Source organism: Saccopteryx bilineata, chromosome 2 (assembly GCF_036850765.1).
Source record: "Saccopteryx bilineata isolate mSacBil1 chromosome 2, mSacBil1_pri_phased_curated, whole genome shotgun sequence".
Taxonomy (NCBI): domain Eukaryota; kingdom Metazoa; phylum Chordata; class Mammalia; order Chiroptera; family Emballonuridae; genus Saccopteryx; species Saccopteryx bilineata.
Genome location: NC_089491.1, coordinates 67474425 through 67500739, shown reverse-complemented (window position 1 = coordinate 67500739; position 26315 = coordinate 67474425). Strand labels below are relative to the sequence as shown.

Genomic DNA, 26315 nt, shown 5'->3' with positions numbered 1-26315 from the left:
AAGGTTCATCCATGTTGTCACAAATGCAAGGCTTTCATTCTTTTTATGACTGAATATAATAGTCCATTGAACATACAGCATTTTCTTTACCCCTGGGTACTCTTCTAAATAAGAATCTTTAAAAAAAGAACCACCCCATGATTGACCAGTGGTAGTGTGGTGGATAGAGCATTGGCCTGGGATGCTGAGGCCCCAGGTTTGAAATCCTGAGGTCACCAGTTTGAGCATGGGCTCATCTGGCTTGAGAGCAGCTCACCAGCTTGAGTGCAAGTTGGCCGGCTTGAACGTGGGATCATCAACATGATCCCACGGTCGCTGGCTTGAAGCCCAAGGTCGCTGGCTTGCCCTGAGCCCTAGCCCACACCCCACAGCCCTGGTCAAGGCACTTATGAGAAGAAATCAATGAACAACTAAAGTGACACAACTATAAGTCATTGCTTCCTATCTCTCTCCCTTCCTGCCTCTCTCATGCGCACGCTTAAAAACAAAACAACAACAAAAACACCACATGCAATTCTCACATATACCTTATGAGAATAAATATCACAGGGTAACCTCTTCTTACCCCCAAGATTTTCAAAGCACTCATCACAAAAGAAAATGAAAACAACTGACTAGAATAGTCACGTCTCTTGTATAAATGTATATCCCAAGCAAAATATGCTATTAGAGTATTCTGCATTTATAATGTGTCTTACCTTCATAAAGTATGTTTAATTCGGAATTACAGTTAGCGATGTACACACCAGCAAAGAAATACCATCTTGACTTCCCAACACTGTTAGATTTCTATTAGCTCCTTTAGCACCTCCATTGAAAAGGAGGTCCAGCGCTCCTCTGGAACCTCAAACTTATAATGTGAGATTTACTCTTAAGAATTCAGGTCTAGGATACTTTAAATGCAATCAATCTAGCTACAAAATCCAAAGAATCAAACTTAAGTTGTTGTAAAAATTAATATTACAATACTCACTACCATACTATATAAGAATATCAAAGCCAAATATCAATATTATCAGTTTTTTCTCTGTAGTGCTTAAACTGCAATTCAACTATTTCTCAGGAGAAAAAATTCTAAATAAAGCTTCATAGACAAAGTTCAATCAAAATGGATAAATTGGAAAAACAATTGGTTCACTATGAATCTGCATATTTTCCACTTAGAAATAGAAATTATGGCCTGACCAGACAGTGGCACAGTGGATAGAGTGTCGAACTGGGACATGGAGGACCCAGGTTCAAGACCCTGAGGTCGGCCAGCTTGAGTGTGGACTCATCTGGTTTGAGCAAAGCTCACCAGCTTGAGCACAAGGTCACTGGCTTGAACAAGGGGTCACTCAGTCTGCTGTAGCCCCCCAGTCAAGGCACATATGAGAAAGCAATCAATAAACTAAGGTGCCACAGCAAAAAATTGGTGGTTCTCATCTCTCTCCCTTCCTGTCTGTCCCTATCTGTCCCTCTCTCTGACTGTCTCTGTCACAAAAATAAAAGAAAGAAATAAGAAATTATGTGGGTCTAAAGTATCATCATAAAGTTCTCTTCTATTGAACAGTTTCATTTCTATTGCAGTCTGAAATACTGATATGGTATCAATATTAAAATACAAAAGGTTTATTATATATTTTGAGGGTACAGGGGTTAAGATTAATAGAAAGATGTTTTAAAATCAATTACAAAGTGATTAATCTAAGCATTTCTTTCATAAGACATGCTTAAGGAAAACAGCATAATTAATCAGAAGCAGCCTGAGAACCAGGATGAGTGGCCTAGGTGTGCCCTGGCTCTGCCATGCAAAGAACAGTGTACCTTGATAAATAACAGGACTACTCGGTATATGAGCACAGGAGCCAAGCAGTAACGTGGGTGGAACAGAGAACTCTTCACGTCTTGGTGAACTGGAATAGCATATCTTTAAACCTATATCTGAGAGTAAATGAGAAGATATCCCTGGTCAAACTGATTCTACAAAGCTTTACTTTGGCTCCTACAGTGGGAATAGGACCTGCATGGTAAACAGGAGTTTAATAGAGCTATTATAGCAGAACTTCCTGGCTGATTTACAGATGCTCTACATTTACATAGTTTTTGTTAACAATGACCACACCAAAGGAAATGCCAAAATGTTTTCTGGAACCACTAATGAAAAGACTTATTAAGTTGTAGATGTAAGCTCTAACATCAAATACAGTATGTCCGTAAAGTTATGGTGCACTTTCGACCGGTCACAGGAAAGCAACAAAAGACAACAGAAATGTGAAATCTGCACCAAATAAAAGGAAAACCCTCTCAGTTTCTGTAGGATGATGTGGCAGCATGTGCACATGTGCAGATGATGACGTAACACCATGTATACAGCGGAGCAGCCCAGGCCATGCCAGTCGAGATGTGGATGGTACAGAGGAAAGTTCAGTGTGTTCTGTGGCTCGGTAAATTTGAATCTGTGACCAAAGTGCAACGTGAATATCAGCGTGTTTATAACGAAGCGCCACCACATAGGAATAACATTACTCGGTGGGATAAGCAGTTGAAGGAAACCGGCAGTTTGGTGGAGAAACCCCGTTCTGGTAGGCCATCAGTCAGTGACGAGTCTGTAGAGGCTATACGGGATAGCTAACTAAGGAGTCCTAAAAAATCTGTGTGTGAGCCCACATCGAACTGCACTGAATAGGTATGAAACTGGGAGAGTTTTCCTTTTATTTGGTGCAGATTTCACATTTCTATTGTCTTTTGTTGCTTTCCTGTGACCTGTCAAAAGTGTACCATGACTTTACGGACACACTGTATATCAGATTACTAAAACGAGAGTGTCCACATTTTTGCCCATGTCCCCTTCACTAGCCAAAGTGAATGCCAGCAAAAAAAATTTTAAAATTCAGAAAGACATTCCCATGGACCTTAAATTTACAGTCACCACAAGTCTATTTCAACACCAAAAGCTAAACATATATAATCATGACATAAATTTCTTCATGCAAAGCATTTTCCTTATATTGTCCTCAAAATTTTTTTTTTATTATTAAATTTAATGCAGTGACATTGATAAATCAGGGTACATATGTTGGGAGAAAATATCTCTAGATTATTTTGACATTTGATTGTGCTGTATACCCCTCCCGCAAAGTTAAATTGTCTTCTGTCACCTTCTATCTGGTTTTTTTTGTGCCCCTCCCCTCCCCTAACCCCTCTCTCCTTCTTCACCCCATCCCCCCTCCCCCAACCCCCCGCCCCTGTTGCCATCACATTCTTGTTCATGTCTCTGAGTCTCATTTTTATGTCCCTTCTATGTATGGATTCATCTCAGTTTTTTTTCTGATTTACTTATTTCACTCCGTATAATGTTATCAAGGTCCATCCATGTTATTGTAAATGTTCCGATGTCATCATTTCTTATGGCTGAATAGTATTCCATAGTATATATGTACCAAAGTTTTTTAATCCACTCGTCCTCTGACGGACACTTGGGCTGTTTCCAGATCTTCGCTATTGTGAACAATGTTGCCACAAACATGCGGGTACATTTCTCCTTTTCGAGCCGTTCTATGGTGTCCTTGGGGTATATTCCTAAAAGTGGGATAGCTGGGTCAAAAGGCAGTTCGATTTTCAGTTTTTGGAGGAATCTCCATACTGTTTTCCACAGTGGCTGCACCAGTCTGCATTCCCACCAGCAGTGCAGGAGGGTTCCCTTTTCTCCACATCCTCACCAGCACTTATTCTGTGTTGTTTTGTTGATAAGCGCCATTCTGACTGATGTAAGGTGATATCTCATTGTGGTTTTAATTTGCATTTCTCTAATGATTAGTGATGTTGAGCATTTTTTCATATGCCTATTGGCCATCTGTATGTCCTCTTTGGAGAAGTGTCTATTCATCTCTTTTGCCCATTTTTGGATTGGGTTGTTTGTCTTCCTGGTGTTGAGTTTTACAAGTTCTTTATAAATTTTGGTTATTAACCCCTTATCAGACGTATTGTCAAATATGTTCTCCCATTGTGTAGTTTGTCTTTTTATTCTGTTCTTGTTGTCTTTAGCTGTGCAAAAGCTTTTTAGTTTGATATAGTCCCATTTGTTTATCTTGTCTTTTATTTCACTTCCCCATGGAGATAAATCAGCAAATATATTGCTCCGAGAGATGTCGGAGAGCTTACTGCCTATGTTTTCTTCTAAGATGCTTGTGGTTTCACGGCCTACATTCAAGTCTTTTATCCATTTTGAGTTTATTTTTGTGAGTGGTGTAAGCTGGTGATCTAGTTTCATTTTTTTGCAGGTAGCTGTCCAATTTTCCCAACACCATTTGTTAAAGAGGCTGTCTTTACTCCATTGTATTTCCTTACCTCCTTTGTCAAATATCAGTTGTCCATAGAACTGTGGGTTTATTTCTGGGTTCTCTGTTCTGTTCCATTGATCTATATGCCTGTTCTTATGCCAGTACCAGGCTGTTTTGAGTACAATGGCCTTGTAGTATAACTTGATATCAGGAAGTGTGATACCTCCCACTTTATTCTTCTTTTTTAAGATTGCTGAGGCTATTCGTGTCCTTTTTTGGTTCCATATAAATTTTTGGAATATGTATTCTATATCTTTGAAGTATGTCATTGGTATTTTAATTGGTATTGCATTGAATTTATAAATTGCTTTGGGTAATATAGACATTTTAATGATGTTTATTCTTCCTAACCATGAGCACGGTATATGCTTCCACTTGTTTGTATCTTCCTTGATTTCTTTTATCAATGTTTTGTAATTTTCCGAGTACAAGTCTTTAGTCTCCTTGGTTAAGTTGACTCCTAGGTACTTTATTTTTTGGTTGTAATTGTAAAGGGGATTGTTTCCTTAATTTCTCTTTCTGACTGTTCATTGTTGGTGTATAAAAATGCTTCTGATTTCTGAGTATTGATTTTATATCCTGCCACTTTGCTGAATTTATTTATCAGGTCCAGTAGTTTTTTGACTGAGACTTTAGGGTTTTCTACATACAATATCATATCATCTGCAAATAATGATAGTTTTACTTCTTCTTTTCCAACTTGAATGCCTTTTATTTCTTCTTCTTGTCTGATTGCTGTGGCTAGGACTTCCAGGACTATGTTAAATAAGAGTGGTGAAAGGGGGCACCCCTGCCTTGTTCCTGATCTTAAGGGTATTGCTTTTAATTTTTGCCCATTGAGTATGATGTTGGCTGTGGGTTTCTCATAGATGGCTTTTATCATGTTGAGGTATGTTCCCTGTATTCCCACTTTGCTGAGAGTTTTGATCATGAATGGGTGCTGGATTTTATCAAATGCTTTTTCTGCATCTATTGAAATTATCATATGGTTTTTCTCCTTCTTTTTGTTTATGTGATGAATCACATTGATTGATTTACGAATATTGTACCAGCCTTGCCTCCCCAGAATAAATCCCACTTGATCATGGTGTATGATTTTTTCCATATATTGTTGGATCCGGTTTGCTAATATTTTGTTGAGGATTTTAGCATCTATATTCATCAGAGATATTGGCCTATAATTTTCTTTCTTTGTGTTGCCTTTGCCTGGTTTTGGAATCAGAATTATGCTCGCCTCATAAAAGGAGTTTGGAAGTCTTCCTTCCTCTTGAATTTTTTGAAATAGTTTGAGAAGGATAGGAGTTAGTTCTTCTTTGAATATTTGGTAGAATTCCGTTGTGAAGCCATCGGGCCCCGGACTTTTCTTTGTTGGGAGTTTTTTGATAACTGTTTCGATCTCCTTTGGTGTAATTGGTCTGTTTAAGTTTTCTGATTCTTCCAGATTGATTTTTGGAAGATTGTATGTTTCAAGGAATTTGTCCATTTCATCTAGGTTGTCTAGTTTTTTGGCATACAGTTCTTCATAGTATTTTCTTACAATATTTTGTATTTCTGTTGTGTCAGTTGTTATTTCTCCTCTCTCATTTCTAATTTTATTTATTTGAGTCCTCTCTCTCTTTTTCTTGGTGAGTCTACTTAAAGGTTCATCAATCTTGTTTACCTTTTCGAAGAACCAGCTCCTAGTTTCATTGATCCTCTGTATTGTTTCTTTAGCCTCTATGTCATTTATTTCTGCTCTGATCTTTATTATTTCCTTCCTTCTACTACATTTGGGCTTTACTTGCTGTTCTTTTTCTAATTCTTTTAGATGCAGGGTTAAGTTGTTTATTTGAGCTTTTTCTAGCTTCTGAAAGTGTGCCTGTAGTGCTATGAACTTCCCTCTCAGCACTGCTTTCGCTGTGTCCCATAAATTTTGAGTTGTTGTATGCTCATTGTCATTCGTTTCTAGGAATTTCTTTATTTCTTCTTTGATCTCATTCTTAATCCATTCATTATTTAACACCCTGCTATTTAGTTTCCATGTGTTTGAGAATTTTTGAGCTTTTCTGTTGTGATTCATTTCTAGTTTCATGCCGTTGTGATCGGAGAAAGTGCTTGATATGATTTCAGTCTTCTTAAATTTGTTGAGAGCACTTTTGTGCCCTAACATGTGGTCTATCCTAGAGAATGTACCATGAGCACTTGAAAAGAATGTATATTCTGCTGCTTTAGGGTGAAATGTTCTGAAGATATCTATTAAATCGAGTTGATCTAGTGTTTCCAATAAGTCTGCTGTTTCTTTGTTAATTTTCTTTCTTGAGGATCTATCTAGTGATGTTAGTGGGGTATTGAAATCCCCTACTATTATAGTATTGCTGTTGATCTCGCCCTTTAAATCCATCAAAGTCTGTTTTATATATTTGGGTGCTCCTATATTAGGTGCATAGATATTTATAATAGTTATATCTTCCTGTTGGATTACTCCCTTTATCATTATGTAGTGGCCTTCTTTATCTCTTACTATATCCTTTGTTTTAAAGTCCAATTTGTCTGATATAAGTATTGCTACCCCAGCTTTTTTTTCATTTCCGTTTGCATGAAACGTTTTTTTCCATCCTTTTACCTTCAATCTGTGTGTGTCTTTTGTTCTAAGGTGTGTCTCTTGTAGACAACATATGTATGGGTCCTGTTTTCTTATCCACGCAGCTACCCTATGTCTTTTGATTGGATCATTTAATCCATTTACATTTAAGGTTATTATTGATATGTAGTTGTTTATTGCCATTTTCTTCTTTAAAGGTGTATTCCTTTTTTTTTTTTTTTTTCTGTATTCTTTTCCCACTTTATCTGTTTACACCAGGCCCCTTAATATTTCCTGCAGCATTGGTTTGGTTGTAATGAATTCCTTGAGTTGTTTTTTGTCTGGGAAGCTTTTTATTTCTCCTTCAATTTTAAACGATAGCCTTGCTGGATAAAGTAGTCTTGGTTGTAGGTTCTTATTCTGCATAACTTTGAATATTTCTTGCCATTCCCTTCTGGCCTCAAGTGTTTCTGTTGAGAAGTCAGATGTCATCCTTATGGGGGCTCCTTTGTAGGTGATAACTTTTTTTTCTCTTGCAGCTTTTAATATTTTCTCTTTATCGCTTAGCTTTGGTATTTTAATTATGATGTGTCTTGGTGTAGGTTTCTTTGGGTTTCTCTTTAATGGAGTCCTCTGTGCTTCTTGGATTTGTGAGAGTTTCTCTTGCATTAATTTAGGGAAGTTTTCAGCTATGATATGATTGAACAAAGTCTCTATCCCTTGTTCTTTTTCTTCTTCTTCAGGAACCCCTATGATGCGGATGTTATTTCTCTTCATGTTGTCACAGAGCTCTCTAAGAGTTTCCTCTGACTTTTTGAGTCTTTTTTCTCTTTTCTTCTCTGCTTTCATGCCTTCATTCCAGTTGTCTTCTAACTCGCTGATTCGATCCTCTGCTCTATCTATCCTGTTTTTAATTCCTTCCATTTTGGTCTTTAATTCTGATATTGTATTTGTGGTCTCCAACTGATTCTTTTTTATACTTGCTATTTCTTTATTTAGGTTTTCAAACTGCCCCTCCATTGTTGTTCTAAGATCCCTAAGCATCCTTACAATCATTATTTTGAACTCCGCATCTGGGAGTTTGATTATTTCCATATCACTCAGTTCATCTCTCGAAGGTGTCTCTTGTGGTTTCATTTGGATTGCACTCCTTTGTCTTCTCATCTTCTTTTTTTTATTTTTTTATTTGTAGAGGTGGTTGAGTCTAGGCTTGGTGTTGTCTGCCTCCAGTTTTCAGTTGTGTTATTTTTAGGTCTTCGTGGGTTGGTATCAGCTATTATTTGTAATCCACTTTCGGATTTGGGCAGCTTTGAAGTCTTGATTTGTTTGTTTTCTTAACAGGTGATAGTCTTGTTAACTGATCTCAGCAGGGGGCTTCCTTGAAACTGTAACCAGGTATGCTGTGGGTGTAACCTGAGATGCTGAAGGTCTCTTCCACCAACTAATCTCACTGGGGGCAGGGTTTTTTCTCAGCTTCAGTAGGGGGGAGGTGTATCTCAGATCTCCATGGAGACCTGAGTTACTGCCCCTCCTCCCCACTTCTTGTTTTCAGCTGTGTCTTGTTGTGCTGATTGGAGCTGGATAGATGTCCGGAGATCTCTGATCCGGAAGCACTTCAGCTCTGTTTTGTGAAAGGTTCAGTCCCTCCCCCAGCTATGGCTGCCTCCAGCACGAATGAGTCAGCTTTTTTATTTCGTTTCTTGCATACCTTAGCCCCTCACAGTCTGTCCCTCTCCCTGTCTTTTCCACTTGGGAGATAAGCTGGTCTTTTCAACCCACCTTGCTCCCTGGTCGCCAGGTAAGTGGCTGTGAGCAGTAGTTTCTGCTCTTTTTCCTCTGTGAAATCCTCTCTGGGCTCTCAGCCTCACCCCCCTCCTTCCGTTCCTGTAAACAGAGGAGATTCAGGCACTCCTTACCAGGATTATTGTGGCTTCCTCTTTGCTCCTTGGTTTTTGAGAGCTGTTCTTGCAGTTCAGTGTTGGTTTTTCATGCTGATTTTTTCTAAATTGATTTGTATTCCAGTTTGGTGTTGAGAGCTGGGCGTCTGTGCATCCGCCTACTCCGCTGCCATCTTCTGAATCCATGCCCTCAAAATTTTAACTTTGGTTGCAAGAAAACTTAAGTCACTGTCATTAGCAATCATTGAGGAATAAAGCTATTGCTACCATTACAATCAAAACCATCAAGTTCAGCATATGCTCTAAAATCAAGAGTGAGGGATATGGTGTTGAGATCTGACAGGGTCTCACTTTCAAAAATGTTCTAATACCACTTGAAAAAGAACTTTTTTAAGGAAAATTAAAATAGTACATAAGAGTGACATACTGGATTAATGAAATGGTACTCAATGCTTGGATATGAGCTAAAGTTTCAACAAAATCTCCAGGAAAAACAATGTAAAAGAGGAGGGATCAGTGTCCCCCAAGTGGGGGATCATTTGTTGTTGAAGGTTCACAGCAATGCCTGGGACAAGAGTAGATCTCTCAATTGTGTTGAAGTATGAATATATAACTAAATAAGTGGGGGAATTCCTCATGTGAGTTGAAGAGTTATTTATCAGCATGGTTTCCTCAGAGAAAATCCCCACCTTGACTGTTACTTCAAATACTTATTTTCAAAAATCAAAAACAGAACAATATTTTGGGCCTACTCACAAAGTAGCAGCAGTTTCTGTAGGTTATTCAGAAAAGGAGTGACACCTAAAAACTTTTAACATTTCTAAAATAAATATAGAGCAACACGGATGATTTAGAAAGAGAAGACAAGACATACAGTGTGAATTGCATATAAAAGCATGTGTACAATCTTACCACTAGATTTGAATGTGTGCAGTCAATGGAATAAGAACTGGAGCTAAGAGATATTAACATGAGCTACTTACTGCAGTCCATGCATTTCTTTTGCATCGGACACATAACCATCCACCAGAAATCTCATGAGAAGGGACACCATAACAACCTATAAAATAATAACATGGATTAATGAATTAGGTATTTTGCATTGTGATAATATTACACATCTTAGCACTGGATAAATAAAATCAGAACAACTATCTACCACACAATTTTTGCTTCTTAAAACAAAACAAAAGTACGTTGGTTCTCATGCCTCATACCTAAAAGGATATCAGTCCTAGAGAATAATGCTCACAATAGTTATTGCAGAAAATACTGACAGTTCTTAAATAGACAATAATATCATTTCTAAACTTTGTCTACTCCTTTACTCATGCCAAAAGATTTAAAAATAAGTTGTAACTCATAAAGCAAAGTTTTGAAGAAGTTTTAAAATAAAACAAATTTTGACATAATTTTTTTTTAATGAATGTAATTTAAAATTACATTTCTAAAATTATGTTTAACTAGCTTTCATTCAGTGATAGGTACAGAGGATGCACAATTCATGTCTAGTGAAGGGACTGGCTATTCTGTACATGTCTGACTAAAAGTATCTGTGCAAGAAGATAGCTGATGATGTAAACATATGTAACAATTATGTAGAACCAACAAATGTGCTACTCTGACTTCTTAAAATAAGTAGGTTTCCAGAGATTTAAATTAGTAAATTTTAATACGACATTTCTGTAGCATTTGGTATGGGAAGAGAAAACAACAGAAGTGTAACTACCAAAGAAAAGGCTATTCATAGTTAAGCAAAACTATAAAATGTTTAGTTCAAGCACATGTGTATAAAATATTCTGGCTAAACTACACAGCAAGTATATTCAGAAGTCAAGATTAAAATCCTAATCTTTTCTCAAATGGGGCTTTGCCTCTGATATACATATAATAATTTAGGGTAAATGTGTGTGTGCCACAAATTGATATAAATACATAAGAAGGTTACTATAATTATATTTCAAGCAGATTATGTTCAAATCCTCCTTTGAGGAAGCTAAGAGTATCTAATTAATAAATAAATGACAGACAGTGAGGCTGTATCAAACCTAATGTAAGAATAGTATTACAATAAGGTAAATATTGAGGATAAAACCTATATTATATGTGATTGGGTATGATTTATAATATTAAAATGCTTTCAAGTAGAGTTGCAATACATAAAGTTCCCTTTTACCTTTTTTAAAGGATTTACATGGCAGGCCAGTTTTAAAAATCTCTTTATCACCCAAATATGTAAAATTACCAAACTGAGACAGATAAGAAGCCTAACCATCTCAGTGCTAGGGGGACAATAAATGCAATGACTGTTCTCTGAAAGGCAACAAAGATCTCCCTATACTTACAAAGAATGAAAATTTAACTCAACAATTAAATTTATCATTAACTCCCAAAATCACCAATAAAGAGAAATGAATATTCCTCTTTAAAAAGCCACACACAAAAATAATCATGAATCAACATCACAGATTGAAATTAAGTTTTGCAAACTATAGGTTAAAATAAGTAAAATTCAAGCATGTGAAAGGAACCTCATGATTACCCACATCTAAAACCCAAACAAGCAAAATAATCTAGCCCTGATCTCCACTCACACGGTATAAATCTGACAAAAAAAAGAATGATTACACTTACTCATACTTTCCTTAGAAGAAATGTGAGAAAGAATGATCTAACTTAAGAATACCAATACTTCAATGCAACAGATTTGACAGGTTACAAAGGGTCAGAAATAAAGACTGAAGCACTGGAGCGCCGATTGATGAATGAGAGATTCATTTACTTGCATGAACCCGTATGCAGCACTTTGCACAGGAAATCAGAAGGCTTGTTCCATCCTCTTCTAGGAAGGCGTTGGGTGGAGAATAGTCTATGTTTTCTTCGCTATAAATAAAACACATCTCTGGTATGAGGGGCTTAGTTTTTCCTCCTGAAGCAACCACTTCATCTAATTTTGTGTCCCATCTAGACTCATTCTCTTCATTGCTGCTATCTGGCTGAAAAACATAATATTCCCATGTGAGTAAAAAACACGGAAAAGAACTCATCATTTGCTCTAGTCACTCAAATCTACTAACAGCAGTTCTGTCCACTGATGATCAGTTTCTGTTCTTTTTCTCCTTGACCCCACTATTAGCTTTTTACCAATGCTCCTGCTCAGGCTCCCATCCAGGTGCTCGGCTGTAAGAACAAGAGGATATTCTGTGCATCTGCTTGTATGAGAAAGTGATGAGCTATTAAAACTATGTTCTTACAGAAATAGTTCATGGAAAGCATCAGTTTTTCTGATTAATTTTTTTTTTCGTTTTATTTACACTACGTTAAGAGACTTGGTTTCATTTATTGAAGAATCTTAACCTGGTTACATCTGAAGGGGGTATTTTAAAGACCTAAGTTTAAATCTAACAAAAGTATTTTTTTTTTTTTTTGCATTTTCCCGAGCTGGAAACGGGGTGGCAGTCAGAAAGACTCCTGCATGCTCCCGACCGGGATCCACCCGGCGTGCCCACCAGGGTGTGATGCTCTGCCCCTCTGGGGCGTCGCTCTGTTGCATCCAGAGCCATCCTAGTGCCTGAGGCAGAGGCCTCAGAGCCATCCTCAGCACCCGGGCCAACTTTGCTCCAATGGAGCCTTGGCTGTGGGAGGGGAAGAAAGAGACAGAGAGGAAGGAGAGGGGGAGGGGTGGAGAAGCAGATGGGCGCTTCTCCTGTGTGCCCTGGCCAGGAGTCGAACCCGGGACTCCTGCATGCCAGACTGACTCTCTACCACTGAGCCGACCAGCCAGGGCCCTAACAAAAGTATTTAGAGAGTTTTTGAAGGCATCTGCCTCTCCACAAAGTTTGAGAATATTAAGACAGAAAGATCTAGTGGTGCCTGGCCTGTGGTGGTGCAGTGGATAAACCATCAAACTGGAATGCTGAGGTTGCCAGTTCAAAACCCTAGGCTTGCCAAGTATGAGAAGCAACAACTATGAGCTGATGCTTTTCACTTCGCCCCACTTCCTTTCTCTCTCTCTCTCCTCTCTAAAAAATAATAAATAAGGTCATTAAAAAAATAATAATTTTTAAAATGAAAGATCTGGTTAATCTCACTAAATAAAAAATATAACATGAGGGGCACAAAGAAAACCAGATAGAAGGTGACGGAAGACAATTTGACATTGGTGAGGGGTATGCAACATAATCAAATGTCAAAATGATCTGGAGATGTTTCTCTGAACATATGTACCCTGATTTATCAATGTCACTGCATTAAAATTAATAATTAAAAAATGTAAAAAAAAAAATGTAATATGGCCTGCCAAGGTGGTGGCACAGTGAATACAGCATTGGACTGGGATGCAGAAGACCCAGGTTCAAGACCTCGAGGTCGCCAGCTTAAGCGCAGACTCATGTGGTTTGAGCAAAAGCTCACCAGCTTGGACCCAAGGTCGCTGGCTCAAGCAAGGGGTTATTTGGTCTGCTGAAGGCCCACGGTCAAGGCACATATGAGAAAGAAATCAATGAACAACTAAGGTATTGCAACACGCAACGAAAAACTAATGATGGATGCTTCTCATCTCTCCATTCCTGTCTGTCTGTCCCTGTCTATCCCTCTCTCTGACTCTCTGTCTCTGTAAAGAAAAATATATATATATGTATATATATAATATGCTAAACAAAACTGTCACCTCTCATCAAAATATCTGAAAATGTTTATTTATTTAAAACTAATTAATAACTACCCTATTATCTCCAGAGATCTGATATTAATAAATATCACTAAATATTAAAATTTCAGTAGTATTTTTTTAATTATTGGGGAAATATATAGGCAAATTATGATGTAGAAATAAGAATCAATAAAAACTTAAGTTTATCAAAGACAACAGAAATTTAATGACTTAAAAGAAAAAGAAAAATGTCACTCACCAGGGCCATATTCAAAGATGAATAAGTAGTAACCTACTCCCTCTATTTACAAAGTACAGAAAACATGGCATATGATACCTTTTCATGCTATCAAACATCTGAACAGAAAAGCATTTACTTTACATGGAACTGTAAGATGTGATCTTAAATAAAATACTTTTGATTCAATTAGTTGAAATATAACCCAGAATATGTTCACATCAAAACACTTTATTGTATCTTAAACTAGATCATGTATTTCCATCAACCTTACTAGAATCCTAAAGATCATTTTGTCTATGTTAGAGCTGGAGAATGCAGCCCTCAGTGCGCTAAAATGGTATCAGTATAACAGACATGGAATGATACTGAAAACATGCATAGCTGACTGATGAGGGTGAGCTGGACAGTTCAGTGTGAACTGAATCTGCTGTGTCTTCTGCATGTTCCACATGGAAAGATAAACAGAGATATTTTAAATGTGGTCCCAGAACTGACATCCTAATACTGAGAGTAATATTTTCAAGCATAAAACAGACACTAGGCCTAGGATTTCTCTTGTTAAGCTTTAAGTTCTCTGTTTCTTGGTGAAAGGGGTAGAAGGAAAGGTTGGAATTGACCCGTGACTGAAATAAACCAAGGCCAACAAATAAACCAATCATTTACTCAAAAATGATAAAGCACTGTCAAGAAATGTGTCTCGAGAAATTGTTTGGGGCTCTCTGATAGCCATTGGCTACATAAATATTAGTGTCTTCCTTTTCACATACATACTTACCTTACAATGATTCACCTGTGCTTTTACAGTCACAGAAAGCACATCAGTGAACAATGACCCCCTCCACTCTCATTACCTTGTAGTATGGCATGAGGAGAGCACAGATGGCACAGTGTGGCTCCATTCTACCCATGGCTGCATTATACTCTTGCTCAGCCACAAAGTTTGGGGGCTTCGTCTGCCAAAGGTGGACCAGAGGCTTTGCCCAAGATTCAGTTTCTTCCACTTCCTCCTCAATTGATGGAACCTCAGGCAATTCTTAACAGACAGGGTGTGAAAACACAGTGAGCATGAGACACAGGGAAAGACAACTCTAATTTTAAAAAAGCAAACAGTCCAAAGTGTATGTGATATTGACAGAATACCTATTTTACCTTTTAAATAGATCCTGAGAGAAGTATAATAAAAGTTTTCTTTTTGTCCTCCTCATCTTCAAAGACAAGATCATATCTGATGGCCAGATGACCACCTTGCTTTCAACACCATCCCCTTCCCTGACAGGAACTATTCCCTCCTATCAATCCCACTATTCCCATGTTTTTACTGCTATCATAACACCTCCCATGGTAAAACAGTGGGTATGTGTGAGGTCATCTCCAGCTAGCAGGGAAATTTGCCAGCCCAGGAGCTGCCTTAACCAATATTTTTAGTTTCCTCACCTAACATGGTACATGGTTCAAGAAAAATTTATTAACTGGACTACATTTAATTAACTTTTGGCCTCAAGAATTCATGACAAACAACATCTGCAGAATATCTATCATGTGCTAAGCAATATACTGCCATTACATGGATATAAAAGACAATCTCTATGTCAAATCTTATTTGTTCTATATGATAGCTCCAGGGGGTCAAATTTCTTAAGCATGTATATCTGTTAACATGAAAGAAGCAAAAATCTAGTCCACAAAAATATCATTTTAGAAAATTTTATAGAAGGGAAGAAAATACAGAAAGACATAACAGGTTAAGAGAAAAAAATTCTTCATGCAATAGCAGGAAACAGTATATCAGAGCAGTTGGCAGTAACCACAGCTACTTCTGCTTAATGTCTAGAGCTGTGATACATTCTAAAATTCGGCACCAGTAGCTGTCACAGAGTTATGAATAAATACTATAGAGTAATGTCCTCAACTCCCAAGCATAGGATTCCTGTGAACCAGTGTGCTCCAGCCCTTGAATTATTGACTTACCTATTTTAGAAAAAGTCAAAACAGACTTCCTCAGATAGAAAAATAGGGAATGAGGCTGACAATAACTCAGAAGATGCCAAATGCTAACTGAAGCAAAAAGAAACATACCTGCTTCCATGTTGGTGGTAGTGGTGGAGACACTATTACTATTACTACTATTATTATTAATTACTTACAACAGAAAATGCTGAGTAGTCAACCAGGGGCAGTGGTTAGAAAACAAAACAAAAAGTAAGATGGATTTGCAATACAGTAGTATGACTCTGAACATCAACTGCTTCTGTCTCCATTTCCCTACAACAAACATTAGACTACTTACTGAAAAGACTAAGATTTGAAAAATGAAAAGTGGGAGTGAAAAGTTAGCCAGGAAGTTGAAATAACATTAAATTCTTAACTCAGGTTAATTAACTCCACATATGTACTAAAAAGGGATCTAAAACAAACAAACAAACAAAAAAACGTCCTTGAGTTTGAGTAGTTGTTGCTACTTACTGGCACAAAATAAATTTATTGTATCATTCACTTTATTAAAAAAGATTAAAACATACAAGATAGATAATGCCCTTATCCCTTTAGTTGGTCATAAATTGAGTCGTCAAAATATTTTTAGGAATGGAGAAAATACTATTTACTTCCTAAAAGTCTAGAAATGATGAAAAAGAAGTAGTAGAAAAAGGAAAAACAAAAAATGGACAGACATCAGATGGTATAAGAAAGGGCTATAGCAAGACATAACTTAGAATAGCTTATGTAAATTCAGCTTGTCCAAAACCCTCTCAACATTGACCTGGTTGACAACCCTGATCTATAGCTGTCCTCCAAATGATGAGCATGTACTCTGGCCCAAGAGTACTTGTCTTCTGTTTGGATGCTCTCTGAGCTAGAGTATGCACTGGGCATCATAAGTAGGTAATGTCATATGTTATAAATAGCATGGCAGCAACACTGTGCTGCAGCAACACTGTGCTGCAGCAAATACAGGAAACTTCAGTGCAGAGACCTAAATTTAAATTCGAACCCTTTGAGAAAACTGGATAGATGGAAGGAAGAAATGGGGGGGGAGGGAGGGAGGGAGGGAGGGAGGGAGGGAAGGAAGGAAGGAAGGAAGGAAGGAAGGAAGGAAGGAAGGAAGGAAGGAAGGAAGGAAGGAAGGAAGGAAGGAAGAAGGGGAAAGAGAGGGATGAAGGGAGGGAAAGAAATAGACCACCTTCTTATCCCATATATTAGAATAAACTCAAAATGGAGTAAAGACTTAAATGTAAGACTCAAAACCATAAAACTCTTAGAAGAAAACATTGCTCATAGTAATATTTTTTCTGATATATCTCGACAAGCGAGGGAAGCAAACAAAATAAACATACGAGACTACATCAAACTAAAAAGTATTTGCACAGCAAAGGGAACCACTAACAAAATGAAAAGACAACCTACTGAATGAAGAAAGCTATTTGCCAATGATACATCCAATAAGGGGTTGCAAGTGCTCGCTTCGGCAGCACATATACCAATAAGGGGTTGCAAAATTTATAAATAACTCAAAACAACTCAACACCAAAAAGAAATGCAATTAAAAAATATGCAGACACTTCTCTAAAGAGGACATACAGATGGACAATAGATATATGAAACGATGCTTTATGGCACTAATCATTAGAGAAATGCAAATTAAAACCACAATAAGATATTACCTCACATCTGTCAGAATGGCTATCATCAGTAAATCAACAAACAACAAGTTTTGGCAAGGATGTGGAGAAAAGGGAACCCTCATGCACTGCTGCAGGAATGCAGGTTGGTGCAGCCACTAAGGAAAACAGTATGAAGGTTTCTCAAAAACTGAAAAATGGAAATGTCTTATGATCCAGAAATTCTACTTCTGGGTATATATCCAAAGAAACTCAAAACACTAATTCCAAAGAATATACACATCCCTAGTTTCATTGCAGCATTATTTACAATAGCCTAGATCTGGAAACACCCAAGTACCCATTAATAGATGAATGGTTAGTGATTTTATATTTATAACACAGAGATACAGATAACATAAGAGCAAATCCCAGAAGGAAGGGGAGAGGGAATGAAGGGGAGGGGGTATAAATAGGGACACGGGGGTGGGAGTGCTCGTGTTATATTCAATGGGACACTTGAATCTAAGTAAACACAATAAATTAAAATTAATAAAAATTGGGGAAAAAGTAAGTTGTGGTACATACATACAATGGAATATTACTCAGCCATAAGAAAAAATGAAATCTTAAAATTTGTGACAACATGGATGGACCTTGAAGGTATTACGCTAAGTGAAATAAGTCAGAGAATGACAAATATCATATAATTTCACTTACATATGGAATCTGAAAAACAAAATAAGTAAACAGAATCAGATGCAGAGAACAGACTGAGAGTTATGGAAGTCAGGGCTGGGTGAAGTAAGTGAAGGGATTAGAAGCTGTAGATCAGTGGTTGCAGAATAGTCATGGAGATGTGGGGTGCAGTATGGGGAATATGTCAATAGTATTTGTGGTGGCTATGGCTATAGCTATGTGTAGTACAAGATGGGTGCTGGAAACATCAAAGGGATTACTTCATAGATTGTATGGTTGTCTGACCACTGTGCTGTGCACCTGAAACTAATATAAAATAATATTGAATGTCAACTATAATTGAAAATAAAATAAAATAAAAATTCTAAACCTCTAATTCTAAAGGGCTGTGGCTTTAGGTAAGATAGATTCTCATATGATAAGAATTCCTTTCTCTCCTACTTCAGGTTTTTGTTTTAATATTAAAATAAAATAGTAAAAGGCTTATTTTAAAACTCTAAAGTACCAAAATCCTTTGTAAATTCTAAAGTGATATATGAATATTTATATTATTATGTAAAATCCATCTGATCACCATAGTTTCATTTTATTTATTTGTCAATTCAGTGCTGCAAAATATGATGGGAAAAAGTAAAAGTATAGACTGTATTTAATCAAAAGTTTATGATGATCTATTCTGATTTTAATTTAGCTTTAAAAGTCAAAACTTGTTACATTCTTAAAGGTATATATTTTGAATTCTTGCAATTTCCTTATTAAATTATTCATCCCTCCTCTAGCTCCAAGAACTCTTGCTTATCTCTGAACCATGGCTTTGTTTAAGCACAGACTATAACCTGGCTATAGTCTTTCTCAAATTTATGATATTCATATAACTACAAGTCTCAATCCCTTAGGGATCCATGACTGTTCTGGGGGAGAATCTCTTCAGGATATCTAAATATTCTCATCATCACATTATTCCAAATGAAACCTCACACTTTTAACCTCTAAACACCTTCCTCTACTCTTGTTTCTTTCATAGGGTACCTTCATCCACTTATTGAAAAAAAAAATACTGTCTATCTTTCAATGTACAGATGAGGGAGAAAGTTTTTCCATTGTAAATTCTAAGCGTTTTGATCATTTGGCAACACTATGCCTAGGAATTTCCTCTCCTCCTCCTTTTCTTCAATGAAAATTGACTCATGAACCCTCTAAATGTTTCACTATAATCCCATTGGTATATAATTACCTCACAACATGATGTACTTTGTAATATGTTGTACAATGAAAATAGGCCATACTGTTCTATAGATTTTTAAAGTATCAGATTAGTTCTCATAACATCTTCATAAAAAAAAGGCAGGGGCAGATATTATTAAATGTCCAAAGACATAGACACCACAGGCATTCAATGAATACCAATGTTTTTATTACTATATCTTATTTTATACCAGCATACCAACAATCAGAAGATTGCACACAGCTCTGAGGCCCATTCTCAACGTCACAGTTGACTGTAGAATAGAGAGAGAAAAAGAAAGATCCCTTGGTGTACTGCACAAAAGTTTGGGAAATCTTTGAAAGCACAGAATTCCCTTCTTTCCCAACTGTATTCTCAACAAGAACAAAAGAAGAGCCAATGGCGTAATAGTGGCTCTCAAAGTAAGGTCTGTGGACTCCAGGAGACACACACACACATACACAATTTCACAGGGTCATGGTCAAAAATACTCTCATGATAACACAAAGATGTTTTATACCTACGTCACCCTGTCAACATTTGCAATGGTGATATAAAAGCAATGGAGGGTAAAACTATGCCTTAACTTCAATCAAGGCAGTGGCACCAAAGCAGTTATTATATTGTTAATTACTTCACAGTGTGTGATAAATAGGGGAGGGGGGACAGTATTGCCTAACAATGCTTTATGAAGCAAAAAAATATATATCAATTTTATTAAATTTGCAATAAAATAGGATGTATGGATAAAGTACTTCTGCTGCACAGTGAAGTTCGATAGTTGTCCTAGAAAAAGCACATGTGCAATTAGTTGAATCACGAGTTGACTGAACTGCCTTTTTCATGTAACACAATTTTTACTTGAAAGAATAATTAATAAACAAACAATGGTTATTCAGCCTTGGGTGTCAGGCAAGAATTTTTATACAAGTGAACAAAGAAAAATCATTATTTTAATAATAAGCTATTGAGAATATCTGTTGACAATGGTAAATTCAAGCTTAGAAGTCAAAATCAGAATTTTGGATGACTTATATCCACTGTTGGGAGTTTGACAGCTTCAATACTTAAAGCAGTTTCTGGTAGAATTGATGATGATAATATTAAATAAAATTTGTAAATACTAAGTAAACAGACCTTTATACTCAGATCCTTGTTTAACAATGTATGATACTACAAAATTATGCATATATAAGAGAACCCAAGTCCAAAACAGACCAGCAAATCTTGTTTAATAGAAGCAAAAAATTCACTGATGTGGTTTCAGATTTCATACTGCAACTAATCATTTAAAAAACTACCATTCATCAAGCTTTGATGTAGTGTCAAAGAAGAATATCCATAATTATCTAAAAGAGGCTATTAAAATACAGTTATCCTTCCCACCATGTATCAATGCAAAGCCAGGGCTTTCTTCATCTACTTCAACCGGAACAACATAGTACAGCATAAATGAATGCAGAGTATCTATGAGAATCCAATTATTTTTATTATATCTGATATTAAAACCTTTGCAAAAAATGTTAACAATGACACTCTTCTCTTTATTTTTTAAGATTTGAGGAAATTATGTTTTTATGAAAATAAATGTAACAGTTTATGTATTTATTATTGCTACTTTTAAATGAATCAGTACATTTAAAATTTTCCCTCTTTTAACTTTCACTAAATAAGTATTGATAAAGTAAACCCATGAGAAAGAAAGGGACAAAACAAGATGAGACAAAAACTCTTTAGGAGTCCTCAAAATACTTATTATGAGCATAATGGGTGCTGAGACCTAAAGGTGGAAAATCACTGACATGCATATGTATTTCCATCCAAAAGTATTTGTATCACAGAGTATCTTTTGAACAATACGCCCTAATAAAACTAGTGCAGTCTGTTTCTATGTTCTCTTAGCCAGGCAAAGATTCCATCAACTGCTTTCAACAATCAACATGTGATGCTGAAGCAGAAAGAAAATAAGTCAATACTGCAGAAGGGCCTACTTTCCTGTTCTTTCATTAAAGTCTGCAAGGTTTGCAAGCCACAGCAGAAAAAAATTCTATGCCAATTGCATTTAATTTTCTTTTTTCTTGGTGAGCCTTTTACTTCATGTAGGAAACCTAGACTACTAGACTGCTGCATTTACAAAAAACATCCCCAAGAATATCAAAAGCCTAAACACACAGCAGTTCCACCAATTTCCACAGCTCTACTAAATTCACAGAAGCAGGACACACACAGCTCCAGGCACTATGTTCTCAGGAACTTTGTCCTGAATCAGCAAACAGGCAATGGCAGCCTCCTCTGATGGAAGAACAGCCCCGTAGAAGCACTGCTGTGATGGGGGAATGGGCAGACCAGGTAAACACACTGAAGTAACTCACTGAAAATGCTGCTGCCGTATCAGCAGCACCTCCAATAGCCGTTCTGAAATTTTTCAATAGTCACAGAACTAAAGAACAATTAAGTTGTTTTATTTTATAAAGGAACTTGCCTCTAGATCAAACTTCTGGATCACACACACAATACATTGAAATTGTTGTTGTTTTTTAGTAGTATTAAAAATATTCTTTCTGACTTATACCTAGGAAACCAAACTATACCTCTGGATCTGAATATTTCTGGCCAAAATAAAAGTTCATAGAAAAAAGTAGTTAGTGAAAATATATATATTTATATAAAGAACCAAAGAACAGTACTCAAGAAGAAATAACAGTTAAACCAACAATACTTGATTTATATAAGTGACAGCTGCTTACCAAAAGGCTAACCACAACTTTCGCCTTGGCAATTATTCGTAGATAAGACCCCAATAAGTAGTCCCTTACAGGCAGCCTGCTAACAATGTCCCTCCATCCTTCCCCAATGTGTCTTAAATGCATCTCCAAAACTGTCTTCCCTGCTTACCATTCAAATCATACTCGCTGTGATATTGTGATATAAAAAGAAACAGGTCTTTGTCCTGGTTCCTGGTACAGAGCTTCTAAAACCTTTGGGACTTCTTGAGGGATATGAGTAGGAGGCATCCCTGGTTAAAATACTTGATCTTAGATTCTAGTTCCTGACTCAACTTCTAAGACCCTTGGAATTACAGAATTGAAAGTGTCTTTTGAATGCTTATGAGATGACAGGGATGGCCCCTAGATAGCTCCAAAGATGAGGGCTGGTCAACAAAAAGACAAGCTAACGATTAGAGAGTTAGCACCTCAGAACACATTCAGGGGTGAAGAGAGGGGCTAAAGTTGGACTTAACTGCCAACTAATCAATCATGTGGACATAAGCAGTCTCCATAAAAATCCTAAACACAGGGTTCAGAGAGCTAACAGATTGGCAAGTACATCGAGGTGCCGGGAGAGTAATGGACCTGGAGAGGTCATGAAAGTTCTACACATACTTCCCCCGACCCCGTACCTTGCCCTGAACATCCCCTTCTTTTTGGCTGACCCTGATTGTAAGTCAAAGTGTTTTCCTGAGTTCTGTGATCCATCCTAGCAAATTATCAAACCTGTTGTAGGAACACCCTCCACCCACATCCAGACTTTCTACCCCATTGGTATGGAATCTGAAATGAAGGTAATGTGAGAAACTGAGTACTTAATCTGTGGGAGCTGTGCTTACTCAAGGCTGTTAGTGTCAGAAATGAATTAAATTGTAGGATACTCGGTGTTGTGAGAGTAGGAAAATTGGTTTATTTGGGGAAAATAACCCACACCATTAATTGTCAGAAGTATTCATACTTGTAGTACTTGCCCTCTCCTCAGGACAATAGATAATCTATTTCAAAAGATCAAAACAGTCTCAAAGGAATAACTAGAAATGTGCCTGGTTGATATGTAACTATATAAAGTCTGAGGGTCAGTAGTACATCTGATGCTGACCCAATGACTGTAGAGTAGTAAGAAAGTTTGCATGAAAGACACAATCCTATTGGGTATTTGAGGAGAAAAGAAATAAAGACTAAAGAGTTGGAAGATCAAAAAATCCTAGAAACATTATGGTTAAGGTAGGTAACTAAATATTAATAAAGAAAGGTGCCCTGGCCGGTTGGCTCAGCGGTAGAGCCAACGTCAGCCTGGCGTGCGGGGGACCCGGGTTCGATTCCCGGCCAGGGCACATAGGAGAGGCGCCCATTTGCTTCTCCACCCCCCCCTCCTTCCTCTCTGTCTCTCTCTTCCCCTCCCGCAGCAGAGGCTCCATTGGAGCAAAGATGGCCCGGGCACTGGGGATGGCTCCTTGGCCTCTGCCCCAGGCGCTAGAGTGGCTCTGGTCACGGCAGAGCGACGCCCCGGAGGGGCAGAGCATCGCCCCCTGGTGGGCAGAGCATCGCCCCTGGTGGGTGTGCCAGGTGGATCCCGGTCGGGCGCATGCGGGAGTCTGTCTGACTGTCTCTCCCCGTTTCCAGCTTCAGGGGGAAAAAAAAAAAAAAAAAAAGGTAGCAGAGGAAATCAGACATTGAGGAGCCTGCTTCAGAGGGAAGCTACAGCATTCCATTCACTAGAAAGCTATAGCATTTACAATTCCAGACACCCAGGGGATTGCCCTGCTAAGGGGATTAATACCCCATCCTCCAGTTTTTCAAGCTCCTCAGGGTACACTGATCCATCCTCACCCTGGGGGGAGGGGTGCATCTGTGCTTCCTCTTAGACCCATGCACTGCTGAAGCCAGGATGGGGGCCACAGATGCTTGTGGGTGTAGCCCAGGGTTCTCAAAGTGTGTGCCGGGGTGCACTGGTGCACCCTAGAAGATTTCCAGGTGTTCTTATGCTATTCCAGAGAAATATGTGCCTGTTGAGGACCAAAAAACCAACAGGGTTTTTGGAGTTTAGATTTTTGGGGGACAGAGGTGTGGGGAATTGGCTGTAAACTGACAGTCTACCCAACCCCCCACCTTACTTGCTTGATTAGGTTGCAAAAGGCTGCTAAGCTGTGGTGCTGGACTGTTTACACTACCCCCCACCATGTCCCCTGGAAAGACTGGAGGCAAGTTTCTTCTATCCTTTTTTTGGTATAAAGTTAAGATGATATGTATGGTGGGGGTTTTCTGCACTCAACATAATTAAAAGTAAAAAAGAGAGAAATCCTTCAATGTATTGATGAGGAAATGAGAGTTTGCCTTTCAAATATATGCCCAAACATTGAAGAAATCGCTAAGACACATTAGGCTAATGTTTCTCATAAACACAAGAATGAAAAAACTTAACATATTCGTGCCAGGACCTGCTGAATTTACTAAATCTTACTAAGAATGTATCTATCTATATAAAAAGATAAGTTTTTTGGCATTTTTAAAAATTTTTTAACCCCTTATTTTTACAAATTCTAAAAAGCATAACTCAAAAAATGTAACATAAAAATGTTTTTTAGGCCTGACCTGTGGGTGGGGCAGTGGATAAAGCGTCGACCTGGAACACTGAGGTCTCTGGTTCAAAACCCTGCACTTGTCTGGTCAAGGCACATATGGGAGTTGGTGCTTCCTGTTCCTCCCCCCTTTCTCTTTCTCTTTCTCTCTCTCTCTCTCTCTCTCTCACACACACACACACACACACTCACTCACTCTCCTCTCTAAAATGAATACATTTAAAAAATGTTTTTTAATGTCAATAAATTTAATTTTGTCATATTTATTTCGTTTAATTACCACAAAAGCATGCTTGGACTTCATATTTTTTTCTTTAATATTTGACTTAATTATTATAACATATTTCTTAGAAATTTGTATATAGTGCGCCACAATTATTTGTAGGATTTTAAATGTGCCCTGACTTCAAAATGTTTGAGAACCACTGGTGTAGCCTAAAAGAAGAATCTGATTGGTTTGTAAGAGGAACCAATGCAAGCTCACAAAAGATTAAGAAACTGATTGGTTGGCTTTAAAAAAAGTTAGTCCTTCACAGTCCAAAAGTATGAACAGGATTAGTAAAGAACCAGCCCTGCCTTCTCCCTTGCTGCTTGGAAACGCACACTCACCCACTCATTTGTGAGTTCTCCAACCAGCCATGCTGCATGGTTTGGCAGCCACCTGTGGTCTAAGAGCTAACCAATCTTCCAAGTTCAGACACTGAATGCATCCTCTATACAGCAACACAGCGCCTGTACTGGACTAAGCTTTGGTTTGGACTGAATCATGGCACAGATTACTGGATTTTTGTCTTTATATTGGGCCTAATGAATTGGACTATGTTCTTGGCAGGATGGACAAAGATGAGACACTAGGAACCTGTGGGCAGCATTCTACTAAATCACGAATAAATCTTACTGTGATAGCTTTATTTTCTCTAGACGGAACTCCTGTAAAATGCTTTTTCTGTGACTCTGTAAAAGAACACTATCTCTACCGGCAACAGTTCTTAAAAAAAAGTCAGGCTTGCTGCAATTCATTCCAGGATCTTATGATGTTTGATCTCCCTCAAACTAATAAAACTTTCCAAGGTGTAGTGGGAGGCCCACTGAGTAGTGATCTTAGGGATTATTATATACTTTAAATTTTAATGATTAAGTATTTATTTGGTTACTTTCTATATAAAGCAATTTATGCTGCTTTTCATATAAAAGTGTAAATAGATTTAAAAAGCTTATATAAATAAAGAGCAAAACTAAAATATTAGTTCAAGTGATCATAATATTAAATCTATGGCAAACACTGTACTGTTGATGAAATAAACTAGAAAGAAATATAATAGAGGCCTTGACCCTAGAACCGTGATGACAAACCTTTTTATAAAAACTGCCTATGAAAAAGGTTCGCCATCATGGCCCTAGAACAATGGTTATTCAACTATGCTGAGTTAAGCATGGCTACAAAAGTAAAGCTCTGATCCAACTCTATTAGAATAAACTAAAATAGTTTTATTCATACAACCTATGCTGTTTTAAAGTTTGGTTTCAATTCCAAACCTCATTTTCTTCATCTGCAACGAGTATAAGATCATCTAAATTACAGGGTTTTCCAGCAGCGTTTATGTGATACCAGACATAAAACTGCTACTTATTAGTATACAAAACCTAGAGCTTCAAAAGATGAAGCTTCCTTCTGAAGTGAATCAGAATTTGCTACCCCAAACTATGCCTTTTGGAATATTGATTATTTTTAATTGAATTTATTGGGGTGACATTGGTTAATAAAATTACATAGGT

General features: G+C 37.5%; 1 protein-coding gene across 4 annotated transcripts in view; it reads right to left on the bottom strand.

Moving 5' to 3' along the window:
• KDM4C (lysine demethylase 4C) overlaps nt 1–26315 on the bottom strand; it is a 465635-nt gene that overhangs the window by 163169 nt on the left and 276151 nt on the right. For all 4 annotated transcript variants that reach the window (XM_066257226.1, XM_066257228.1, XM_066257229.1 and 1 more), the window contains 3 exons: nt 14524–14705; nt 11563–11776; nt 9764–9840 (listed from right to left, as the gene is read on the bottom strand). In XM_066257226.1, the coding sequence (XP_066113323.1) occupies nt 9764–9840; nt 11563–11776; nt 14524–14705 (473 nt within the window). The remainder of the gene's footprint in view (nt 1–9763; nt 9841–11562; nt 11777–14523; nt 14706–26315) is intronic.